Below are 26,931 nucleotides of genomic sequence, written 5' to 3'. Positions count from 1 at the left end.
TCAATTCTGAACTGCCTTCCCTTATTTGGTGGAAGATCCCTGCCCTTTGGGAACTTATATCCTAGCAGGGGAAATAAATGGTAATTTTTTTAGGTAACCAAAAGTTACAGTTATAATATTTTAGAAGGTGATAAATCTTTAAAAAAAGAGCAAGAAGTGGGGCAGGGCTTCCCTGGTGGCGCAGTGGTTGAGAGCCCGCCTGCCGATGCAGGGGACACGGGTTCGTGCCCCGGTCCGGGAAGATCCCCCATGCCGCGGAGCAGCTGGGCCCGTGAGCCATGGCCGCTGGGCCTGCGCGTCCAGAGCCTGTGCTCCGCAAGGGGAGAGGCCACAACGGTGAGAGGCCCGCGTACCGGGAAGAAAAAAAAAAAAAAAAGAAGAAGTGGGGCAGGTAGGAGGTCCTGGAAGAACAGAGCAGGCTGGGGTCAGGGGCAGGCTGCAGTACGATGCTGGGTGAGCAGGGTCGGGGCCAGGAGTGTGGGCGCTGCGGGGAGGAGGAAGAGCAGACTGCAATATGACAGAGGGTGTGGGGCTGACTTCACCGGCGTGTGATCACAGCAGGCACGTGGGGCCTCGCGCCCAGAGGACCTGCACTTGGCCCACCGCTCTGCCACTGCCATCGTGAGATTCTTAATGATTTTATCTTCGACGCTTGTGTTTTGCAGCAGAGTCCAGTGGGACAAGGGAGCATGCGCGTGAGCAGGGCAGATGTGCACACGACGTGTGTCTGCCGCCCCGTCCACACACAGCGTCCTGGAGCACACGGTGTCAGGTGAGCATGTCAGGTCCAGGACTGAGGAAGCAGGGTGCTGGCAGCCCGGAGAGGCCACGATTCCTACTGAACCAGAACTTGCTTTGAATGCAGAAAGCAGGTAATGGTGTTTAAGGTGAAGGTCTGACATGGCCACTCTGCTCTCACCCTTGTCCAGAGAGGGCTCACTTCCGCCCTGGTCTCTTTCAGGGCCTTGGGGACACATGTGAGTAGGTACCCATTACACTGGCACTTCCCGGCCTACAGACCCGCAGCAGCAGCCTGAGGTCCCAGACGGCATCACTTCAAAGGCTGAACACTCTGCATCCCTAGAAAGGATGCAGGAAAAACCCTCGGGATTACTATCCACACCAGAATCCTCATGTGATGACTGAAACAAGTGATGTCCACTCTGCTGTGGACAGCATTTTAGCAAATGCTGACACAGAACTTCAAACAGCACGGAAAATGAATCCCCGAGAATCCCAAATGAGCTTCCTGGCTGTGGTTACCGTTGCTGCCACTGTCTTTCAGATGTGAGCCTTTTTCTCCTTTTTCTACCCACAATCCACGTATCAGAACTTAAAAAGTGAAAGCCACATTCCCACCAAACACAACTTCAGCCAGGAACAGGAGTCCAAAGCAGTTTAAATGTTAGGAAACCTCCGTGGTTCCCTTTACTCCACTATTAATAGACAGGCCAGGAGGAATGTTATTTAGCATTAAAAGCAAAACCCAGGAAACACCCACCGACAGAACACAGAGACTTCACTTCTAAGGTACTGAGACCATGTCTCTCTCCTAAACTTGTAGGAGCTGGTGTTTGAGTGGATCACGCTTTTCCACTCCTGGTGGGAAGACACAGCCGGCCACACGCTTGCTTCCGGCCGAGGCTGTAAGCAGTCGAGGACTCTGCAGTCCAGGGTGGCCCTCGGAGCTCGCCCTGGAGGTGTGGGTGGGGATCAGGAGACAGCGCGTTTCCATTTCCACAGGTGAAAAAGGAGACGCTTCAACAAAACTCAAGAGGCTGCCTGTCACTGCCGCGTCCCTCTAAGCCCTGAATGTATGGGCTTATTTATCTTCGGAGAATTCGGTTTCCCGTGGCTTGTGAAGCCAGGTGGGCTCTGACCTGATTCCCTCCCTCTCCTTCCCTTGATTTGCCAAACGTCACGCGTGAGCACAGAGCTGATTTATCACAGGTCTATGCTGGGGCCTGAAGCAGGCTCGAAATGAACTCCTGAAGGCACTTTTCACATCACCTGACGCCACAGCCAAGGAACGGGCCCAGCTGAGACCTGAGTCTCCCCAGGGGCCAAGCAAGTCTTTCAGGTCCATTATCCTTAACCTCCGGTGATCCCTCCTCCTGTCTTGTTTCATTAAATTCTATTAAGAGACACATGAAGAAAGACTAAAAGGAAAGTTGGCTGCACCTATGTGGTAGTTTATTCCCAGTTCACTTCTGGGTGGTAGGCCCACATTTTCTGCTTTTTAAGTCTGACTGGTTTTCCCAAAATACCTCTCTCTTAATAAAGCTACACACTTTTTTTTTTTTTGGCCGCACTGCACAGCATGTGGGATCTTAGTTCCCCAACCAGGGATGGAACCCGCACCCCCTGCATTGGAAACTCGGAGTCTTAACCACTGGACTGCCGGAGAAGTCCCTAAAGCTACACACTTTTGAGACAATTTCATCATTAACAATAATTCTCACTCAGTGAGACAGTAACGTTGAGCAGTGTCAGTAAAACTCCCATTTACTGACTGGGATGACAACTTTACCAACTTAAAGATTCTAGACCCAACATTCACACTGGCTAAAGTTGAGTACTGTTATATTACTCTCCATACGTTCAGCATGTTTGAAATATTTCAAATTTAAAAAATAATAATAAAAGTCTGTTGCCTCGAAAATCTACATCCACAAAAGAAATGTAAACAAGGATGATTTTTGCATCATTGTTAGTAACAGCAAAAAACTGCCAACAACCCCTAAGTCCATCAAAGGGAGAACAGCTAATCAAAGGCAGTGTATTCACATGACAGAATCCTGTCTTGAAGTTACAATGAATGAACTAGCTGTAGATGTAACAACACAAACAACATTGCTGGTGGGAAAAGCAGCCTGTTTCAGGACAGTAAATGTAGAACAATACCAACAATACCATGGAGGTCAAGGGCATGTGCACACACATGTGTGCACACACACATGTGCATGTATCTACACACATCCATCCAGAATGTAATCCTAAGGAAACCCAAATTGAGAGATATTTTCAAAATAACTGACCTGTACTCATCCAAAGAGTCAAGGTTATGAAAGTCAAGACACAGCCAGCCACACGCTTGCTCCCTGGAGGTGTGGGTGGGGATCAGGAGACAGTGCGTTTCCATTTCCACAGGTGAAAAAGGAGACGCTTCAACAAAACTCAAGAGGCTGCCTGTCACTGCCACGGCCAAGGAACTAACATAGAATGAAGGAAACTAAAGACGTATGACAACTGAATGCAACATGATTCTGAACAACTGCAAAAGACTAGCTATTGGGATAACCGCTAAAACATGAATGGGGTCTGAGGACTGGATGGTATTAAAATGCCAATGATAGTTTTTCTGATTTTTTTTTTCGGCCACACCACGCAGCTCATGGGGTCTCAGTTCCCCAACCAGGGATCAAACCCGTGCCCCTGCAATGGAAGTGTGGAGTCTTAACCACTGGACCGCCAGGAAATTCCCTAGTTTTTCTGATTTTAATGGATGTTTAGGGGTTCTATAAGAGAATGTCTTTGCTTGCAAGAAATATAGACTAACATGTTCAGGGGTGATGGGGTATCAGGTCAGCAACTTACTCTCATGTGGCTCAGGGAAAGTCACTGGTATTGTTTTTCCAACTTGCCTGCAACTAAAACCTTATGACATTCACTTTACACCATATATAAAAATTAAGTGAAAATAAACATGAAAGGCTAAATTATAAATCTCTTAAAAGAAAATATAGGAGGAAACCTTCATGACACTGGATTTGGCAACAATTCCTTGGATATGACACCAACAGCACCGTCCACAAAAGAAAAAATAGATAAATTGGACTTCATCAAAATGTAAAACTTTTGTGCATCAAAGGATACTATTAAGAGTGAAAAGGCAACTCACAGAACGGGAGAAAATATTTTCAAATCATATACCTGATAAAGGGTTAATATCTAGAATAGATTAAAAAAAAAACTCCTACAACTCAACAAAAAAACAGCCCAATTCAAAAACAGGCAAAGCACTTGAGTAGATATTTCCCCAAACAACACACACAAATAGTTATTAAGCACATGAAAAGATGCTCAACATCCCTGGGCATTAGGAAAATGCAAATCAAAACCACAATGAGATATCACCTCATACCCATTAGGGTGACTATTATTAAAAAAAAAAACAGGAAATAACAAGTGTTAGGGAGGATGTGGAGGAACTGGAACCCTTGGGCACTGTTGGTGGGAATATTAAATGGTGCAGCCACTGTGGAAAATGATAGGGCAAATCCTCAAAAAATTAAACAAATAATTATGAATATGATCCAGCAATCCCATTTCTAAGTATATACCAAAAAAAAATTGAAAGCAGGGTCTCAAACAAGTATTTGTACACCCATGTTCATAGCAGCACTATTCACAATAGCCAAAAGCAGAAATAACCCAAATGTCCATCAACAGACAAATGAATAAACAAAATGTGGTCTATACATACAACGCAGTATTATTCAGCCTTAAAAAGGAATGAAATTATGATACGTGCAACAACATAGATGAACTCTGAATACATTATATGCTAAGTGAAATAAGCCAGGCACAAAGACAAATATTGTACAATTCTACTTATGTTGGGTCTCTAGTAGTCAAATTCAGAGACAGAAAGTTGAATACTGGTTACCAGGGGCCGGGGGCAGGGAAGAATGGGGAGTTAGTGTTTAATCGGTAGAGGATAGTTCAGGAAAATGAAAAAGTCCTGGAGATGGATGGTGGTGATGCCTGCAAAACAATGTTAACGTTCTTAATGGCAATGAACTGTACAACCAAAAATGGTAAAATGATTAAAACGGTAAGTTTTATGTATATTTTACTACAGTTTTTTAAAAAACCATATGACATACACACACCAACAGATACCATGTATTTTCTATGACTATGTGTAAAATGTGCGTAAACATATTTTTATTAAGTCTAGAAGAAAACATATGGAGCTTATTAATGGTGTTACCTCTGGGAATGAAAGATTATAGTCAAAAGCAACGTTAATGTATCTTAAACTTCTGGTTAAACTTCTAATTTTTTAAAAAGTATTGATTTTATATATTATATATAACAAAAAATGAATAAAGATGTTATTTTATGGGCTCATGAGAAAAACAGAAGACAGGAAAAGAACTGTTTCCAAAAAAAATCTTTCTACCCAGGAATACTATAAAAACTTACTAATAAAAAAAATAACATTTCTGGGCTTCCCTGGCGGCTCAGTGGTTAAGAATCTGCCTGCTAATGCAGGGGACACGGGTTCGAGCCCTGGTCCGGGAAGATCCCACATGCCACGAAGCAACTAAGCCCATGTGCCACAACTTCTGAGCCTGCGCTCTAGAGCCCACAAGCCATAACTACTGAAGCCCGCATGCCACAGCTACTAAACAAGAGAAGCCACTGCAATGAGAAGCCCGCGCACCACAATGAAGAGTAGCCCCCGCTCGCCACAACTAGAGAAAGCCTGCGCACAGCAATGAAGACCCAATGCAGCCAAAAATAAAAAATAAATAACAATTTTTAAAAATAATAATGATAACATTTCCAACCTGGTACTTTCCAGTCAATACACTGCTGGCATGAAATTTTTTAAATGACAATAAGAGACTCTTCCCTGTAGAAAAATGAAGGGGGCAAAGGGACAACATGAAATGAAAAAAAAAAAGGAATCCACAGGGCATAAGGCCAGATGAAGTCTGGACTTTGAAATGAAATCTTATAGAAACTGTCCTTATCCCCCAAGGTCTCATAAGCCAGCAACGATATCGACAGTTAACAGCGGGCTCTGCCCTCCGAGCCGTCAAAGCGCCTTGGCTCCCTGACAGACTCTGGCTCGGCCCCGCCATGGGCACCGCGACCCCACGGGGCAGGAAGGGTGGAAATGCAAACAAGGCCACAAATTAGCTCTTCCTGTCCCACAGAAACGGAAGCTGCAGGCTGCACTTTCACAGTTAAAAATGGAAAAAGAAACTGACTTCACATTCTATGGAAAGTCGTCAAAGGAATACATTTTGTGTGAAGAATCTTCATGGAAGAGCTATTCTTCTGCGTTTCATATTGACAAAAGTAACGAAGGCTGGGGAACGAGGCAGGCAAAAGCAGCCGCTGTGAGATTCTGGATCTGCTGCCAGCCTCCTCCAGCCCTGGAGCTGCTGCGCCCTCCTGACAATTACTCCCCATAATTCCTAAGAGCGGTGAACACCAGGGGACACACTCTTCCAAAAATAAACCCTTTCTTTTCCCTGACAAGCTCTGAACGCTTAGAAACTGCCCTGACAATATAAGCTAAAATGGTACATATAAATCAAATTCAATATAAATGTTGATTCTTGGGATTTTCACAATTTCTTCTTATAATTAAAGTTTTTTGCATTAAGGGGAGAGCTGGGCCATAGAGAAGCATCACGCTGACCTGAAGACAGGGAACTGAATCCCTAAAATCTGCTTTTTTTAAACCACATCAAAAAGAGGTTCTGGTTTAGCATCCAGCCTGTGCCCAGGGTCACTCAGGACCAGGGCAAGTGTCACACCCCTTGATGTCGAAATGTCTGATCTTAACCTAGAAACTCAAAGAAGCTCGGAATCCCCTCACCGTCCTGCATGGAAGGCAGGAATAGGGTCCTTCCTGTAGTGACCAGTGGGGGCTGGACTTTGCAGAGTGTCCTGACGCTCACACCACGGGATAAAAGATTTCCAACACGAGTCTTTTCTAGGGAAGCTCCGCTGGGAGTAGCAGAGCACCAGGGCGGCCGAGACCCTCCACGGCCGTCCAGATCCTGTCCACAGCTCTTGGCCACCTGCTGTAGGACCTCCTAAGTGCCCCCCGCCACCTCTGCCCCGGCCAGCTCTACAATCCAGTGTCAGCCAGCTCTGTGAACACACACACACACACACACACACACACACACACACGCACACACACACGTAACCCTCTAGTAACCCTCCAGCTCGCTGCCACTAAAACCCACACTACTCACCCTGGCCATGAGGCTGGGGTCATGGCTCTGCCTTCGTGTCCACTCTCTCCCTGCACCCCCGACCTCCCCCTACCACTCCCCAGGGCTCTGCACCCGCCAGCCCCTCCGTCCAGCACACTCCTCCCCATCTCCACGTAGCGGCCCCCCAGCTCAGCATCCCCACCCCCAGCTCCTGTGCCTGAGGTGGCCCCTCCCAGCAGCCCTCTCTACACTTCTCCCAGCTTTGATTTCTTTATAATATTACAGTTTTAAATTATACTTGCTTGTGTATGTTTCGCACTAGATTGCAAGCACCATGAGGGCACAACTTTGCCCAGCGCTGTTCGCGATGCAAGGCCAGCAGCAGCGCGCACCCTGTGAATACCTGCTGGGTGGACAGATGAATGGACACAAGGGTGGAAGGATAGATGGAGAAATGAACAAACAAACTAACAAAGGAGAAACATGGCGAGTATTCAGTCCGTGGACCACACCACGCAGTGAGGGCTCAAAGGCAGGAAGGCCTTGCCTGGATGGCACTGAGGTGAGCACCTTGGATGAAGCACTGTCTGCAACAGACCTTAAAGATGGGGAAGACAGCAACAGGTAAAGAGAGAGGGAATTCATTTCAGGGGGATGAGCAGAAACACAATATTCAAGAAACAGTGAATAACCTGCAGGAAATGAGTCCTACAGCTCAACGAGAAAAGCCTTTACCATAAACCCAACAAGTAATGCACCATAAAAGATGAACGTTTAACAATGTCCCACATGTGTTTAAAACAAAAATGATTAGTCAACTGCCCATGAAGCCTCGACATCATGCATTTCACTAAACTGCAATTCTCCAAGCAAAGACTGAGGTGCTGATCATCCCCGGTTTTTATTCTAGTCCAATCAATAAGCCGACCAGTGAGTAAGGCATTCCATGTCTGGTACCCAAAAAGCCAAGAGAACTATAAATTGCTTTTCAACTAAAAACTCTAAGAGGCTACAGCACTACAATCATGCCCACACTTCGGGTTCATCTCTCTTAAGAAACAAGTTATTCCACTAGCCCAGGCCTCAGTGCCGCTCAGCAGAGGGCCTGTCATACGTCACTAACGTGCTGAGCTGCTGTCGCTCTATCGACTTTTCCTGACATATCTGTAATTGCGTCGAGAAGGCCCCATGCCCTGGGAATATTTCCATCACCGCTGGGCGGGTGGGGGATGGGTACTGAGGGGCGGTGATGAATGCCAACGGCCTCATATGTGACCTCAATAATCAAGCCCAGCCAGCCTGTTTCCTGGCAGCTGCAGTAACACAGGTTGTAAAGTATTTTTAGACATTTCAGCTGGGGATGAAGCGTGGTCCAGAAGAGACCAACGCCTAGAGCAGATTAAAATGGCAACATCCGACTGTCCAGTTGCCTCCGGCCCAGCAGTTCTTCTACATCAGTGTCCTTGGAGGGCACAGGAAGAACTGGTTAAAAACACAAACCTGCTACTCTTCTGCCTTCCACGTCCAGACACGCCAGGAACTCGGATTCAGAAAACCTGGGGGCGGAGGGTGGGGTGGGGTGGTGTCCAAGACTCCTCCCTTTAATACAAACCCTCAGCACTTACAGTGGGTGGTCCTGAGTGACTCTGGTGGACAGACAACAGTAATCCCTGAACCCAACTGCTCCCAGCACCCCCCAAGCATCTTCACTTCCTTGGGGCCTTCGGAGGGTCTGATGAAAGCCCTGGAACCTCCCAGCAAAAGCACTGGCGTGCACAGGCACTAAGAAAACCTGGGTGAGCCCAGGGTGGTTCATGAACCCCTAAAAGCCCAATTCACACCCCACCCTCCCATCTTGACCTTATATCTTAAAGAGCAATCAGGTTTAAAAAAAGATAAACCCTTGGTCAGTCAGGCTGACAAATGTTGGCAAAACACCTCTGGGTAGTTAAGGGTTTTATTTATTGAGCAGTCCTTTTTAAAAAATTATAGGAAGAGCTTCACTTCTTATTTCCTTCATTTCCAGATCATTCTTCTCTCTCTGTTAGTAACGCAGATGTTTGAACAAGGCTTTCTACAAAATACCGCTGACGGGCCGAACATTTTTCTACAGTTACCCGAGACTATGAAGCTCCTGATAACTTAGCTAAAAAGCCAAGAATTCCCAATGATAATCCTGAGTCTGGATGATTACATTACTGCTGTGCTCAATGTATAACCCCTGGCAGGATGAACTTTACCTCCCTCCCTTGGGAATAAAGAAAGGCGCTAGTTAATCTTCAGTAGGCCAACTCAGTAACGTAAGGAGTTTTGTCTTTCTAGCACATCCCCAAATGAGATTAGAAGATTAAAATAACTAAGAATCTGCCCAAAACACATACACAGGAACAAACAAAACCCGTAAGCCTTAAACGTACTAAACCATTAGTGCCCTGAGAGAGTTATTTAAAGCAAAACAGATGTTTTTCTCTAGTTGGAGATTAAGAAATGTTGCATGTATCAAAGGTGGAAGAGGAGAAGATTGCAGTTTTTAATTTACCAGCCATATTCCAATAGCAGGAAACAAACTCTTTTCAGTTTTCACAATTTCAGTGACCCATTATGGATTGAAGAAGCAAAGATGAAGTTCTGTCGACTGATCAATTCATCAATGGGTCTCCAGGCAGAGCCAGTCATGTATCTCTTGGAAAGGCTTCTTTTTAACTCTATGGTATATACTGAGTTAGGACAACCATCTACATAAAAACAAATTAAAATGCTAAAACAAAAGCAAGCCCTTGCAGCTCCCCAACTCAGAAGAAGCCAGCCTGGGTGGAAACTTCTATGAGGCTCCCAACCCTTCCGACCAGCCAGACACACATGCCCCGGGCAGGGCGCCCATGCACTGATGGCACTCAGCAGGGGCCCTGGCTGCTCGAGCAGAGAAGCCCCCCAGCCTCCAAACCCGACCCTTGGCCAGATGGTTATGCAGGAAAGTGGATGTTCGCGCTGAAAGGATGAGAAAACCAGCAGTGATGCCCGCAGCCCCAGCGGTCTGGCAGGTGCCAGCACTGCCCCATCGGGAAGGCTTCCGTACAAGGTGAGGTCCCGGGACCCAAGGTCACCAGCACACCCACGGTGAAACGGTGACAAAGATGAACACGAGCAGCAACAAAAACTCTGTGATGAAGCTCTTGCTAAGTTCCCGCTTTAGTCTTAGTAACACTTCAGTATAAACAAGGCAGGACCCTCAGTCAACATTTGTCCAATAAATCAATGTGACACAACGAACCAGCAACTGGAGTGAAGGACAGGATCCAGTGCCACTGTGGCAACCAGACCCAGAAGCTTGCTCTGTGGCCTAGCTCAGGCCACGCAAAACCTCACACTGACACCAACAGAGACCGGGGAGTTCGCACCAGAGTTCAAGCCTAAAACAGGACGAAAAAGGGAATACGTACATTTAAATAAACGTTCTTCCATGAAGAAATGCAAACGTATGGGCATCAGTATAACTCTTTCTTATATTCAGAACACTTCTCATTAGACCGTCCCTCATACTGAACTGTGCGGTAACTCAGACCCACCTTTGTGCACCTGCAGGGGGGCTGCCACCTGTGTCCTGGCCTGTCCTCTGCTTCACCTTCTGGATTCTGCAGCACGTGTTACTGAAAAGTACGGGTAAATGAGGCTGACCGGCACTCCCTCCGCACCCCCTCTCTAGCCCACACATTTCCTCCTGACCCTACAGAAGCCACCAGTGTCTCAATCCCGATGTCCCAAGGTTTCAGGGCAAAGGGATGGGTGCTTGCTGATAAGACGAGTGCAGAGAAAGTTACAGGCGAAGTGAGGGTGATAATCAGAGAAGCATGAAATGAAAAGCTCTGGCACCATTCTTCACTGGTCAACTTATCCCGGAGATCTGTCAATAAACTCATGAGCCAATTCAAGGATGTGTATTTGAAAGTTCATTTTTTCAGCTCATTCCAGCCTTTCATTTAGTGAGGTTTACAAGCCCACTAAATCAGTGAAAATATAAATACTTAATGGCAACACTGTGAACTAGGTGAGCCCTGGGCCCCAGGAAAGAGCCCTCCAATTACTGAAATGCCCTCCTGAGCTGGGGAGGGGGGAGCCCCCACCTGCTCTCACCACGTGCAATCCCAACCATGTGAGACTCAGGAAAACGCCCCCCACCAAGGGAAAGCAATTAAGATGAAAACAAGAGCAACAGTAAGTTTCTCCCCACAGGCCGGGCTGGCAAGGGTGTTGCAATTTCCCTGTATCTAGCCACCCACAGAAGAACTCACGGACTAGCGACCTTCTCTAGGTTATAATCAGGATGTTCCTACCAGAACCATGTTCTTCCACAAAAGTGCAATGGGGAAGACAGCCTCTGTCTTCTGTCTGATGGCTCTGCTACTGCTTCCACCCCCTGTTCTTTGAGGGATGTCCCTCAGAGCGAGCACTACCCCTCTTCTTCCACTTTCTCTCCATCAGGAACATCAGGGGACCCACACTGCAGCCCCTACTGCGCTGGGTGTGGTGCCCATGCAGCCATGGGAAACGTGCAGGGGCTGCCACTTCCAGACCCAAGCAGAGACCTGGTTAAGGCAGGCACACAACGAGTTGCCTTTACAAGCCCAGTCTTCACCAGCAGTAGCTGCATGACCCATAAATAGAGCTCTGGGACTCTTAAAAACAGGAATTTAGCCCTATTTCAAGTGCAAGTTTGGGAACAACAACTGAGAATGCCTCCTCCCCCCACCTCACATCCTTAAAGGTCAGCAAAACCACCAGTCCCCTGGGAGTCCAGGCCAGCTCTGTGCCGACGGCAGTGCCAGAAGGACATTCACAGACACACAGCTCACGGGCCCAGGACACACGACTCCAGAACAAAGTGCACCCCAGGCTCAGCCCCAGGCAGTGAAAAAGACTCAGAGCAACGGGACGAGTGGCTGACGGGGGCTCACTGGGGTTGAGGGGTCAGACGATACCCTCCGAGGAGGAGACAAACACTGAGACCAGAGTCCAGAGGCAGGGGAAGTGGGGGTCTTGAGGGGGCTAGTGCAGAGCAGGCCACGAGCCACAGCAGCCAGGCACGTGGCTCAGGTTGGAACCCAGATGTCTCTGGAAGGCACTGAGGGGTTTAAGGCGGAGCATGAAGTGGTGTCCTTGTGATGTGTCCCAAGTTGTCGGACACTGTCCTTTACCCCCGTCACTGTCAAGAACCTTCCCGGTTTATGCTGCCCTGAATCTGTCCCCGGAGCAGGGACCGGGTCACGGCACTTCCTCCCCCCCCAACACACTGTCACACACTAAAAAGACCCGGATGCCTAAATACACACACACATACACACACACACACACACACACACACACACACACACACACACAAGGACCTACTGTAGAGCAGGGAGCTATATTCAATATCCTATAATGAACCATAATGGAAAAAAATATGACAAAGAATAGATATATGTATATGTATAACTGAATCACTCTTCTGTATGGCAGAAACTAACACAACATTGCAAATCAACTATACTTCAATTAGGGAAAAAAAAGCACACACACACACACTGTTCATTTGTTCAGGTTTAAAGAACCTGTATTTTAAAACACAACACAAAAGTGAACAACTCAGCTATAAGCTCAAAGAGGAAGCCTGTTCTTACTGAAAGGGGGAAGGCAGACAGGCCACCCCAGAGCCCCCTGTGCCTGCCTACCAGTACCTCCTGACAGCTCGGGGACAGAGATCTGGGCAGTTTATAGGGTCTGAGGCTTCTGGAGTCCATTAACTAGAACAAGTAATTGAAATTGACTCAAGACAACTCCTACATTTGAAGACAAAGCTCCTAAAAGATTCAGAACTAACGAAACTAACTTTCTTATTGTAACAAGTTAGCATGGCCTGTTAATAAATTTAAAAAATGTTGTCTCTAGGGGCTTCCCTGGTGGCGCATTGTTTGAGAGTCCTCCTGCCGATGCAGGGGACACGGGTTCGTGCCCTGGTCTGGGAGGATCCCACATGCCGCAGAGCGGCTGAGCCCGTGAGCCATGGCTGCTGAGCCTGCACGTCCGGAGCCTGTGCTCCACAACGGGAGAGGCCACAACAGTGAGAGGCCCGCGTACCGCCAAAAAAAGAAAAATGTTGTCTTTTTCTTTATGGTAAAGAAGAAAAGAGGGGGTGCTCGCTCAAGAAGGTTGAAGAGCCTAAAGATTTCATGTATTATTCTATCACTTCTAGAAAAATATTCAGAATGAAAAAAACTTGACTAAATTTTCTCTCCAAATACAGTTGAAGCAGAATAATAAATCAAAACAAAGAAACAGTGATCAAATAAAAGCAGAGGGAGAACAGCCAGGCGCAAGAGGAAACCGGGAGAGGCCGGTATCCTGCGAAACAAGGTAAAGATGAACCTGTCAAATGCATAACCTCAGTGTAACCACAGGGAAGGAAACCGAGGAACATTCTACAGAAGCAGCAGACCAAAGCCATGAGGACCGGGAAAGGCCGTAAACACCACATGGGATCCCAGATTATCCTGAAACAGATGAAGGACGCTAGAGAAAACTAGTGAAACTTAAGTAAGGTTGTAGCATCGCGAACAGTATTGTATCAATATTAATGTCAACATTTTGATGAGCAGACTGTGATTACATAAAACGGGAAATTTAGGGGATACCGGGTAAAGGGCATATGGAAACTCTGACTCTTTTCAACTTGCCTGTAAGTCTCAAGTTACATCAAAATAAAAAGTTTAATTTTTCATGTGGACTTTTCACTTGTGATTTTCTTTCATGTTATCAGTAATTCCAGGAAGCTCAATTATCACCTTTCAAGCCCAGCACTACGGCACCAGATGTGTTCCTGCTTCTCTATCATCCAAAGAATCAGTAACATGAAAGAAAAGGTCTGTTCCCCTTGGAAATGATGACTTTGAACAGGTCACAGAGCTTTACGTTTACATAATGCTCCCCGCCACCCCTGCATCCTTCCACTTCGGTGTCCCAGAAGGCGGGGGCAGGGGGAGAACAGGGCTGCCCGCCCCCAGCTCTCACTCCTCCTGCCCTCCTGCCTCGCAAAGGCCACAGAGCAGCTGCATTAATTAAAGCCTTCAGAAGTGCTAAGCACCTATGAGAAGCACACAGCTCACAAGGACTAGCACAGATTTCCTTTCTCTAGTTTAATTAAATTTTTTCTGAAAGCTTACAGAGTTGGCAGCAAATCCAGGTCAGACGTTGCTTTAGAAAAATAAGGATTTACAAAGACCCTCAGGTGGCACATCTACCCACACCTGGGATAAACCCACTCCACGCAACCATTCCACACTCGGGAACCGGGTCCGGCCGAGGGGAGCCGTGCCACTCCTCTGCTGCCACCCAGCGGCCCGTGGACGCCCAGGCACCTCGCCCAGGACCAGCCTGGCGGAGGACTGGGCTCTGGAATGGAGTCAGGTGGAGGCAAGGCCGCAGCACGAAGACGCGGGGCGACAGGTGCGTTCTCGGGAAGGGATGTAGCGAATAAACTCTAGGTTACTACGATGAGGCGTTTTCTCCACCTCAGACACAGAAGTGCTCCAGGAAATAAATCAAGGTCAAAAGATGTTACCGGCTCCCAGGAGACAGACCCAACCCTTGACTCTGGGCTTACCTGCTTTGGGTCGGAGGTAGCAGCACCAGGAGCCGGAGATTCCAGTTCAATGGTCACAGGCCCATCGTTCTGAATGTGAACTTGCATGTAGGCACCAAACTTGCCGTCTGTAAGAGCAATTCCAACGGTCACAAGAGTTGGAGACCTCAGATTAAAGCTAACCTCGATCAGGGTAATCAGAAACCCGGGAGCAGGACCGCCCAACTCCCCCCTCTGCACCCCCGAGTAAGGAAAACACAAAACCACATGGCAGAGGGCCTCCGCATGCTCTGCAGACCTGGCAAGAGGGCAGGGTCAGGGAAAACGTGGGTTAACAGGCCTGTGAGACACTGAGAAGGTAAAGTGTACAACCACTGTGGAGGTCAAGTTCAAGCTGAACAAACCCTACAAGCCTGGAATTCCACTTTGGGGCGTCTGCTCTAGAATCTCTTATCCAAAAGGAGACAGCCAAGGGTGTTCACTCTGGCAGTGCTTATAAGAGAGAAAGTGGACCCAGTGTTACTGTCCCGGAGGGGAACCAATGCAGAATCTCTGCCTGAATTCTCCCACAGAATACCATTCGGCGGCCACGCCTGTCAACGCAGCAAATCTCAAACCCACAATGTGATTTTTAAACGGTGGCGAGGACACATCAGTGCAACACCATTTAGATGGTATGTTCAAACACCAAAACAAATTCTATCACTTGTGGAGAGAGGTGCATGAAGAAACACGGCAGGAAGACGAACAGCAAAGGCAGGGCGGTAGCGACCTCCATACGGGTGGGGGGGCAGGGCAGTTGAGAGACACGTGAAGCACGAGACTGCCTGGCCAGTGAGCCCCCAGTGTCTGTTCTCTGCATGTTTCCTAACGAACGTTTTTAAACAAACCAAACACAGTAGGCAAAGAGCTTAGGAGGCTCCCCCAGAACAACCTCATACACGGCCCTGTGAGCGGCCGGCGGGCCCCTCTGTGTAAGACACGGAGGGGGGATCCCTCACCGTGAGGCCAAAAGGCAGGTCAACCTACAGAAGGTCCCACAGGCCAGAGAACCGAGGGGACATCCCAGCGAGGCTGCAGAGCCATCCTGCTTCCCGGGGTGCATCCTCAAAGTGGCCACGGACCGCCCCAGAAATGAGTGCCTCTCCATGTCCTATTCCGAACCTTCTAACCCAAACCCACGCCAACTGTGTCCGATCAATCAAACTGTATCTAATCAACCCCCGAATGCTGAACGACGTTCTTCACAAACGACGTTTGTAAAGAAAGCCCAGCACATGCTCTGAGAGCTGGTGCCGCGCAATCATCCGAACGCTGCCTCCATCCACCCGAGAACTTCTGATGTGCACTGGGTCCAAACGCAGCCGATGACACATGCGGACACCTGCTCGAGTGACTGCACACCGCTCCTGATCAACCCAACAGGGAGAAGGTGCCGGGTCCACAGCGTAAAGACAGTGTGAGCCCTTCTGCTACCTCCCACCATGAAGGAGTAGAGAGAGGGCGAGATCCATGCCCCGCTGAAGATTAACTCACAGCAATGAAGCGCCAGGCTCACTGCTGGAGACCAGAAGACCCTGCTCAGCTCAGGGGCGCAGACAGCCCGGCACTCATGGCCCAGGGTCTCACAGGCGACAGGTGGGTGCAGGGTGGTGATGATGCAGCACCGTTCAACCCTGAGGAATCCCGACCCTGGAGGTCAGAGTCCCCCCCCTTAGGGGATGAGGAGGGAATCAGAGGGGCTCCCTGGAGGAGGCTCCACCAGCTTCAGGATGTGAAGGGCAACAAGACTTGGACCCAGCCCCCAACCAGCTCCGAGTGCACCACACTGCACCACAGGGAGACCAGTGAGAAGCCCTGGGTCATGGTGAAAGTTCAAGGAGACCGAGCACAGAAGCGCTCAGGGTCGCGGCCGGCACGTGCCTGCGCAGAATCAGGGTCTGCTCTCAGCATCACACTCGGGGACCACGCCTGTATGCCAGCCCTGGGGGTCACCATGCGCCGCAGCAAGGATGGGCTCTCAGGACCTGGAGGAGGGAAACCTGTTTCATTCTGGTGCTCCCCACGCTCCCCGGGGCAGGGAGCCCTCGCTTCATGGGATGGACGACCTCTGGGGGACAGGCTTACCTCCGGGGAGAGAGCCGACCTCTGGGGAGACAGGCCAACCCCGGGGGGACAGGCCGACCCCTGGGGAGACAGGCCGGCCCCTGGGAGACAGGCTGACCCCTGGGGAGACGGGCTGGCCTCCGGGGAGATGGCTGACCCCTGGGCAGACAGGCCGACCTCCAAGGAGACAGGCCGACCTCTGGAGGACAGGCCAATCTCTGGGCGACAGGCCGAGGAGAGCAGCCCAGGACAGGCCTGAACCAGGAGCCCCTCCAGCTCCCTCCTCAGAGCAGCTTGGCTCCGGGGCTCTGGATACCAGACCCGCTGCAGCAGCAAGGGACTCCCACCAGCTCGACACCGCCCCACCTGCTGGCACTCGTTCCGATGACCCTTGACCTCACAGAGGGTCTCAGCAGAACAGGCACAGACAGTAGCCCTGGAAACCGAGAGAAGACGAACTGTGTGCCCTTTTTAGAGGCAAGATGAATCTAGTTCCCACTGGGCAGCCAGTCGTGCTCAGATAACGGTGACTTCCTGTGACCCCCCATCAGATTAAAGTGGCCGCTCAAATCTACAGAGCTTTCGTGTTATGCATGTCAGAAGAGCTAAAAAGACATCAGCTGGGATGAAATCATGTGTTTAATTGCAGGCTAAAATTACGGCTACAATTAGGAGCAAATTTCAGCTCCTGCACTCCTCAGGGAAGCTGAAGGCAGACTCAGGAGGAAAGGAATTATTTCCGACCTTGAATTTCTGTTGTCAGGATATACGGCATATGCTTCACCGTGTTTATCATTCCAAGTAGCAAGAAATTTATTTTCTTTTCCTGTTTTTCTTCAGTTAAGAACAGAACTATTATCTGAATTTCCATTTGTACGGACAACAAATCCAAAGACATGTTTTGAGAGATCTTAAAATGGTAACATTCTTTTCCAGTCCACATCAAAGAGGAAAGCCCCCAAGAAAAATTACATTGGCCAGGGAAAATAAAAACATTGTTTTAAATAATCTTAAAAGACAGAAACATATCTACAAAACTACATCTAGGCTCCAGTGATGACATAACCAAGTCACTCTTAAATATAAGTCCCACATGTTTCCAGCAGGAAGACTCCCCACTGGGGCCAACCCTGCAGGGTCCAAGGGCTCTACCAGCCCCAAACCAGAGCGCCCCATTTACCTGCAAAGGCTGACTGCCTGCCACCACCCAGCGAGAAGCCCTGCCCTGCCTCTCTGTGACCCAGTCTGTTGCAGGATGACAGCAGGCCGGTCACCACAAGGAGGGTGCACGTGAGTTAGTAGAGGCAGGGCACCAGGCCCAGAGCCCAGCAGTCAGCATGCAGGAAACCTGGTCCCTATCACTGCCATCACTCCTACCACTGTCCATGTGGTATATGGGCCAAGGGGCCGGGGGGGGGGGGCAGGGGGAGTATATGAACAAAAGGTGGGGGGCGGGGGTGGGATAGCAGAAAACGCAACTGAAGAAGATGCTTTTGAAGAAAACTGGGGAGAGCAGAAGGCCCTGCACACAAGTGTTCTCTGTTCTCCAGGGCCGGCCCTGCACAGCTGGGACCCAGCTGGGGCTCGGCCCACCTCCGCAGATGGTCCTGGACACCCGCACCAGACACTGAGCCTCAGGCCCGCCCATCTAAGCTCCCCACCAAAGGCGGCTCCCTCTGCCGTCAGGATGCATCCTCACCGCCCAGTCTTCCTCTCTGTTCTCCTTTCAACCTGTTCTGAGCCTGGGCACGCAGGGGAGAGGGGTTACTGATGGGGACCCCAACATCGAGTGACAGGCTGGGGACCAAGAAATCAAGCAAACAGGTGGAATCGGGGGCTCAAAATAAGCAGGTGGTGAGGCTAGGGCCATGGGGCTGGAGGAGTTTGGTCCCCGTGGGAGTGTGGCCCTGGGGGACGCATGGCGCTAGGGCAGCTCTGTCCGTTCTACAGAGTCCGATTGCTTCCTGGCCCCCGGCTCCCCAGAGGGCTCAGCCCAGCCCAGGGGGGCACCACCACTGGGGTAAGGATATAGCTCGAGGGGGCCTGGAGAGCAGAGACCAGGGCTCAAGGAACGGCATCTCCTAAGTACCTTGGCTGGGGAAATACTCAGTTGTCAGAAACAGGGTGCATTCCAGGCCCTTTGGATTTCTCAGAGCATGAGGGCCAGGCCCAGGTGGGCACGTCAGAACCACCACCTGACTCCATGCCATATTCAGGGTCACAGAGGCTGCAGAACAGCAACCTTGACCGGAATCTTGAGGCTTCTCCCTGGGCCCAAGTCCCTCCCAACTGCCGGTCTCTGCTTGGCTCTATGGTGGTTCAGGCCTTGGAGGGAGACACCCGCTCTAGGCAGCAGGCATCCGGGGACCAGGACTCCACAGTAAGAGACACTGGGGGACAGGCCCTGTGGCCCAGGATGGAAAGTGCCTCCTCACAGGAAAGTGAGGGCACCTGTCCCCAAAGGGGCGTCCCCAATTCCAAACCGCAGACCTAAGAACAGGGGCAGCTTCTGTGGAAACAGACATTAAGATGGTAAATGCCTAGGACCAAAATTAACCCCTCGCTGGGAGGTTAAATTCTCGTCCTAGCTGAAGCTCTGAAGTCGCCCATCCTGCACGACAGGGAGGCTCAAGGCAAGGTCATCCCTGACCACCAGCTTTGCTCAGACTTCCCCGGGCTCTGCCGGTGTCCTCGGCGTCCTGCTGCCTGGGATACCTGTGTCCAAGGCTGCCCGGTCTCCTCACTGAGGCACGAGAGAACAATGCAGTGTCTGGGGCCCTGAAGGGCCCAAGTGGACCTGTGTGTGACAGAGCCAGGCCAGGGCTCTGAAAGAACCTATTCCACCAGGCAGACTCCCCTCCACCAAGAGCAGCTGAGTGAGAAACTAGGGAGGGCAGCTTCTGAGCTCGTCCGGCCACGGGGTCTGATTTCAGACTTTAACTCCTTTAGACTTGAATATGACACAGAACTTAAACTTGATTTGTAACTTTTCCCTGGGACTGTGATAATGGGCGAGGGTTTATAGTTAAGCTCAGGTCCTCTCCATGTCGTTGGCTTTTTATTATGAGTTTCTCATGTATTTATTATTGGAATATATTAATACCGTCACTTCACCTCACTGCAGAACCTCTCGTGTGCTGGGCCGGGCCAAGGCTGGACACGGTTTAGGACACAGACTAGGGAAGAAGTCTTTCACCTTGGGAGCAGAGTGGCCCTGGAGGGGCTTCACAGCAAGGTTCTGACCCAATTCAGGGGCTCTGGGGACAAAAGACACACAGCAGGAGCAGCCTCAGTGTTTAAAGATGGATTCAAAGGACTGAGCCTGTAAACTCTGACCCTCATTCAGAGGGAGCCTCTGCTCCGGACCACCTGCCATCAGCTCCCACCACCTCCTGGGCTAGAGCCCCAGGGCTCAAGCGGCCGGCAAGCCCCCCACCCCCATGGACACCTATATATGTAATGGTTCTTGTATCTGTTGTTGAGAAGACAGAGGGAATCCCAAAACATTTCCCAAGCCTGAAAGCTTGTTCTAACCTGAGGATCAGCATCCATGGGGAAGTGACTCACTCGGGCTGCTGTGGAGGCGGAAGACCCACTAGGGAGCTGTCGCAACAATTTGGGTGGGAGGAGAGGCGGCAGCCGGGCCGGGGGCCGCAGACGCCGTGTGTAGCTGCTGGATTCTGTGTGCATGTCAAAGGTCAGGCCCGTGGGAGCTGCTGATGGGGGAAAGAGGAGCCAAGCAAAAGTGAAGTTTGGGGCCTTAAATGCGCCTGTTAGGAAAGAAGACTGAAAGTACGTGAAATACGGAACCAGGAAAAGAAGCCAAATAAACGACACACACAAAAGGTATGCAGAATTTCGAAAGTGAAGATTAAGGGAAAATAATAAAATATCAAACAAAAAAATATAACCAGACTTGATAAATTAAGAGCTAGTTTTCTGAAAAAATATTAAAAACTCTGATAGAGAGCAAAGGGGGAAAATACATCTAACAAACCACAATGAGAAAAGGGTATGATTCTAGATGCAGAGATCGTTCTAAATCACCCCGCAAAAAAATCTGTACGCTTCCTCCTGATGCATTTGAAACTCCAGACGGATAGGAGACACAGGCAAACTGCCTACAGGGGCTCAAGGGTCCTGGGAATCCTGACCAGGGCCGTGACCAAGGAAGGCCACCCAAAGGGCTGGTCCGACAAGATCTATTAAAACAGATACTTCCGGGGCTTCCCTGGTGGCGCAGGGGTTGAGAGCCCGCCTGCCGATGCGGGGGACACGGGTTCGTGCCCCGGTCCGGGAAGATCCCACATGCCGCGGAGCGGCTGGGCCCATAAGCCATGGCCACTGAGCCTGCACGTCCGGAGCCTGTGCTCCGCAACGGGAGAGGCCACAACAGTGAGAGGCCCGCGTACCGGAAAAAAAAAACAACAAAACAGATACTTCCTGTTGATTAAATTGGTCCAGACCAACAGAAAACGATGAAAAGCCTTCCAATTTATCCTGCAAGGCTAGTATTACACTAATATAGAAACTGGATATACAAAAAAAAAAAAGCATAGCCCACTTTCGCCTTTGAATACAGAGGTAAAAAACTGTACAGGAACGTGTGGGCAGTTTCTCACAGGCACACACACCAGAGGAACACGGTGCAGTGACCAGTGAAGGGTGAGTCAGCACAGCTCCTGATTAGGAAGGGCATTCACCAGGTTAACACTTAGAGAAAAAGACACTGGAAAAAATTCAACTCCCCTTCCTTTAAAAATGAAACACTTGGCTAGCGAGGGAAGTTCGCTCCTTTGAACTGGAGAAAGACTATGTGGTGACCTGCTTTTTTCACATTCGGGTAACGAAGGCACCCTGATGACCTTCCCCGCCTCCCAGGCAGCACAGCTGACACTTAAAAAGATGGACCGACTGGGCAAACACCTCAGTGATAACTGCTGCAGCAAAGACCAGGGATGAAGATAAAATCAGTGGGCGGGGTGTGTTGGATATCAGGATATTGGCACAGTCTCACAGTATCTCCACACAGGATATTTACACAAAGAGGAAAAGAATAACTTGACCAGAGAGAAATCTGCCAAATAAGCAGACTGATCGACAGCAGGTACCCAGGATCTAATGTACAAGATCACCTCCGTGGTGTTCGTGCCAAAACGCACAACCCGAACCTAACGTCGAGAAGACTTCAGGCAAACACATGCTGTGGAACACGGACAGACAAACTGACCAAGCAAGTCACCCTTCAGAAGTGGCCACAAAAGACAAGGAAGGACCCAGGAACCGTCACCCCCTGGAAGAGATTAAGGAAGAGACGCAACGACCAAGTGCAACGTGGGTTCTGGACTGGATCCTGGGACCAGGAAAACGACGCCAGTGGGAACACTGGCAGAATTCAAGCAAGGTCTGTAGTTCACTCGACAGTGCTTCAGCAAAGTTAATTTCCTGGTCTTATTAAGTGCACTGTGGCCATGTCAAATACTATCAATAGAAGCTGGAGGAAATACACTATTGTTTTAAATTGGAGTATAATTGCTTTACAATGTTGTGTTAGTTTCTGCTGTACAATGAAGTGAATCAGCTATATGTATACATATATCCCCTCCCTCTTGGACCTCCCTCCCACCCCCCCACCCCCAATCCCACCCATCTAGGTCATCACAGAGCACCGAGCTGAGTTCCCTGTGCTATACAGCAGGCTCCCACTAGCTATTTTACACATGGTAGTGTGTTTATGTCAAACCTAATCTCCCAATTCGTCCCACCCTCCCCTTCCCCCTCTGTGTCCACATCTCCATTCTCTATGTCTGCGTCTCTATTCCTGCCCTACAAATAGGTTCATCTGTACCATTTTTCTAGATTCCACATATATGTGTTAATATATTTGTTTTTCTCTTTATGACTAACTTCACTCTGTACGAGTCTCTAGGTCTATCCACATCTCTACAAATGACCCAATTTCGTTCCTTTTTATGGCTGAGTAATACTCCATTGTATTGGGTTGGCCAAAAAGATCGTTCAGGCTTGATAACATCTTACGGAAAAACCTAAATGAACTTTTTGGCCAACTCAATTACATGTACCACACCTTCTTTATCCATTCCTCTGTTGGTGGACATTTAGGTTGCTTCCATGTCCTGGCTATTGTAAATAGTGCTGCAAGGAACACTGGGGTACATGTGTCTTTTTGAATTATAGTTTTCACAGGGTATATGCCCAGTAGTGGGACTGCTGGGTCATATGGTAGTTCTATTTTTAGTTTTGTAATGAACCTCAATACTGTTCTCCATAACAGCTGTATCAATTTACATTCCCACCAACAGTGTAGGAGGGTTCCCTTTTCTCCACACCCTCTGCAGATTTATTGTTTGTAGATTTTCTGATGATAGCCTTTCTGACTGGTGTGAGGTGATACCTCATTATAGTTTTGATCTGCATTTCTCTAATAATTAGTGATGATGGGCATCTTTTCATGTGCCTCTTGGCCATCTGTATGTCTTCTTTGAAGAAATGTCTATTTAGGTCTTCCGCCCATTTTTCAATTCAGTTGTTTTATTGATATTGAGCTGCCCGAGCTGTTTGTATATTCTGAGGATGAATCCTTTGTCAGTTGCTTCATTTGCAAATATTTTCTCCCATTCTGAGGGTTGTCTTTTCATCGTTTATGGTTTCCTTTGCTGTGCAAAAGCTTTTAAGTTTCATTAGGTCCCATTTGTTTATTTTTGTTTTTATTTCCATTACTCTAGGAGGCGGATCAAAAAAGATCTTGCTGTGATTTATGCCAAAGAGTGTTCTTCCTATGTTTTCCTCTAAGAGTTTTATTGTGTCCGGTCTTACCATTTAGGTCTCGAATCCACTTTGAGTTTATTTTTGTGTATGGTGTTACAGAGTGTTCTAATTTCATTCTTTTACATGCAGCTGTCCAGTTTTCCCAGCACCATTTATTGAAGAGACTGTCTTTTCTCCATTGTATATCCTTGCCTCCTTTGTCATAGATTAGTTGACCATAGGTGCATGGGTTTCTCTCTGGGCTTACTATCTTGTTCCATTGATCTATGTTTCTGTTTTTGTGCTAGTACCATTTTGTCTTGATTACTGTAGCTTTGTAGTATAGTCTGAAGTCAGGGAGTCTGATTCCTCCAGCTCTGTTTTTTTCCCTCAAGACCGCTTTGGCTATTCAGGGTCTTTTCTGTCTCCATATAAATTTTAAGATTTTTTGTTCTAGTTCTGTAAAAACTGCCATTGGTAATTTGATAGGGATTGCATTGAATTTGGAGATTGCTTTGGGTAGTATAGTCATTTTCACAATATTGATTTTTCCAATCCAAGAACATGGTATATCTCTCCATCTGTTGGTATCATCTTTAATTTCTTTCATCAGTGTCTGATAGTTTTCTGCATACAGGTCTTTAGTCTCCCTAGGTAGGTTTATTCCTAGGTATTTTATTCTTTTTGTTGCAATGGTAAATGGGAGTGTTTCTTTAATTTCTCTTTCAGATTTTTCATCATTAGTGTATAGGAATGCAAGAGATTTCTGTGCATTAATTTTGTACCCTGAAACTTTACCAAATTCACTGATTAGCTCTAGTAGTTTTCTGGTGGCATTTTTAGGATTCTCTATGTATAGTATCATGTCATCTACAAACAGTGACAGTTTTATTTCTTCTTTTCCAATTTGTATTCCTTTTATTTCTTTTTCTTCTCTGATTGCCCTGGCTAGGACCTCCAAAACTATGTTGAATAATAGTGGTAGGAGTGGACATCCTTGTCTTGTTCCTGATCTTAGAGAAAGTGCTTTCAGTTTTTCACCATTGAGAATGATGTCTGCTGTGGGTTTGTCATATATGGCCTTTATTACGTTGAGGTAGGTTCCCTCTATGCCCAATTTCTGGAGAGTTTTTATCATAAATGGGTGTTGAATTCTGTCAACAGCTTTTTCTGCATCTATTGAGATGATCATATGGTTTTTATTCTTCAATTTGTTAATATGGTGTATCACATTGATTGATTTGCATATATTGAAGAATCCTTGCATCCCTGGGTTAAATCCCACTTGATCATGGTGTATGATCCTTTTAATGTGTTGTTGGATTCTGTTTGCTAGTATTTTGTTGAGGATTTCTGCATCTATATTCATCAGTGATCTTGGTCTGTAATTTTCTTTTTTTGTAGTATCTTTGGCTGGTTTTGGTATCAGGGTGATGGTGGCCTCATAGAATGAGTTTGGGAGTGCTCCTTCCTCTGCAATTTCTTGGATGAGTTTGAGAAGGATGGGTGTTAGCTCTTCTCTGAGTGTTTGATAGAATTCACCTGTGAAGCCATCTGGTCCTGGACTTTTGTTTGTTGGAAGATTTTTAATCACAGTTTCAATTTCGTTACTTGTCATTGGTCTGTTCATATTTTCTATTTCTTCCTGGTTCAGTCTTGGAAGGTTATACCTTTCTAATAATTTGTCCATTTATTCCAGGTTGTCCATTTTAGTGGCATACAATTGCTTGTAGTCTCTTAGGATGCTTTGTATTTCTACGGTGTCTGTTGTAACTTCCCCTTTTTCATTTCTAATTTTATTGAGTTGAGTCCTCTCCCTCTTTTTCTTGATGAGTCTGGCTACTGGTTTATCAATTTTGTTTATCTTTTCAAAGAACCAGCTTTTAGTTTTATTGATCTTTGCTATTGTTTTCTTTGTTTCTATTTCATTTATTTCTTCTCTGACCTTTATGATTTTTCCTTCTGCTAACCTTGGGTTTTGTTTGTTCTTCTTTCTCTAGTTCCTTTAGGTGTAAGGTTAGATTGTTTATTTGAGATTTTTCTCGTTTCTTGAGGTAGGCTTGTATATCTATAAACTTCCCTCTTAGAACTGCTTTTGCTACATCCCATAGGTTTTGGATCATCGTGTTTTCATTGTCATTTGTCTCTAGGTATTTTTTGATTTCCTCTTTGATTTCTTGAGTGATCTCTTGGTTATTTAGTAATGTATTGTTTAGCCTCCATGTGTTTGTGTTTTTTACGGTTTTTTCCCTGTAATTCATTTCTAATCTCATAGCGTTGTGGTCAGAAAAGATGCTTGATATGATTTCAATTTTCTTAAATTTACTGAGGCTTGATTGGTGACCCAAGATGTGATCTATCCTGGAGAATGTTCCGTGAGCACTTGACAAGAAAGTGTAATCTGCTGTTTTTGGATGGAATGTCCTATAAATATCAATTAAATCTATCTGGTCTATTGTGTCATTTTAAGTTTCTGTTTCCTTATTTATTTTCATATTGGATGATCTGTCCATTGGTGTAAGTGAGGTGTTAAAGCCCCCCACTATTATTGTGTTACTGTTGATTTCCTCTTTTATAGCTGTTAGCACTTGCCTTATGTATTGAGGTGCTCCTATGTTGGGTGCATGTATATTTATAATTGTTATATCTTCCTCTTGGATTGATCCCTTGATCATTATGTAGTGTCCCTCCTTGTCTCTTGTAACATTCTTTATTTTAAAGTCTATTTTATCTGATATGAGTATGCTACTCCAGCTTTCTTTTGATTTCCATTTGCATGGAGTATCTTTTTCCATCCCCTCACTTTCAGTCTGTATGTGTCCCTAGGTCTGAAGTGGGTCTCTTGTAGACAGCATATATATGGGTCTTGTTTTTGTATCCACTCAGCAAGCCTGTGTCTTTTGGTTGGAGCATTTAATCTATTCATGTTTAAGTTAATTATCGATATGTATGTTCCTATGACCATTTTCTTAATTGTTTTGGGTTTGTTTTTGTAGGTCCTTTTCTTCTCTTGTGTTTCCCACTTAGAGAAGTTCCTTTAGCATTTGTTGTAGAGCTGGTTTGGTGGTGCTGAATTCTCTTAGCTTTTGCTTGTCTGTAAAGCTTTTGATTTCTCCATAGAATCTGAATGAGATCCTTGCCAGGTAGAGTAATCTTGGTTGTAGGTTCTTCCCTTTCATCACTTTAAGTATATCATGCCACTCCCTTCTGGCTTGTAGAGTTTCTGCTGAGAAATCAGCTGTTAACCTTATTGGAGTTCCCTTGTATGTTATTTTTCATTTTTCCCTTGCTGCTTTCAATAATTTTTCTTTGTCTTTAATTTTTTCCAATTTGGTTACTATGTGTCTTGGCGTGTTTCTCTTTGGGTTTATCCTGTATGGGACTTGCTACGCTTCCTGGACTTGGGTGGCTATTTCCTTTCCCGTGTTAGGGAAGTTTTCGACTATAATCTCTTCAAATATTTTCTCGGGTGCT

General features: G+C 47.4%; 1 protein-coding gene across 2 annotated transcripts in view; it reads right to left on the bottom strand.

Moving 5' to 3' along the window:
- Nucleotides 1-26,931, bottom strand: part of DTD1 (D-aminoacyl-tRNA deacylase 1) — a 110,793-nt gene that overhangs the window by 70,294 nt on the left and 13,568 nt on the right. For both annotated transcript variants that reach the window (XM_089896501.1, XM_022594231.3), the window contains exon 4: nucleotides 14,605-14,711. In XM_089896501.1, the coding sequence (XP_089752627.1) occupies nucleotides 14,605-14,711 (107 nt within the window). The remainder of the gene's footprint in view (nucleotides 1-14,604; nucleotides 14,712-26,931) is intronic.

Source organism: Delphinapterus leucas, chromosome 15 (assembly GCF_059928025.1).
Source record: "Delphinapterus leucas isolate spDelLeu-1000000601 "Yukka" chromosome 15, BTC_Dleu_Yukka2, whole genome shotgun sequence".
NCBI classification, from domain to species: Eukaryota; Metazoa; Chordata; class Mammalia; order Artiodactyla; family Monodontidae; genus Delphinapterus; species Delphinapterus leucas.
Note: the sequence above shows the minus strand (reverse complement) of the source record. Positions and strands in the feature narration are given on the sequence as shown.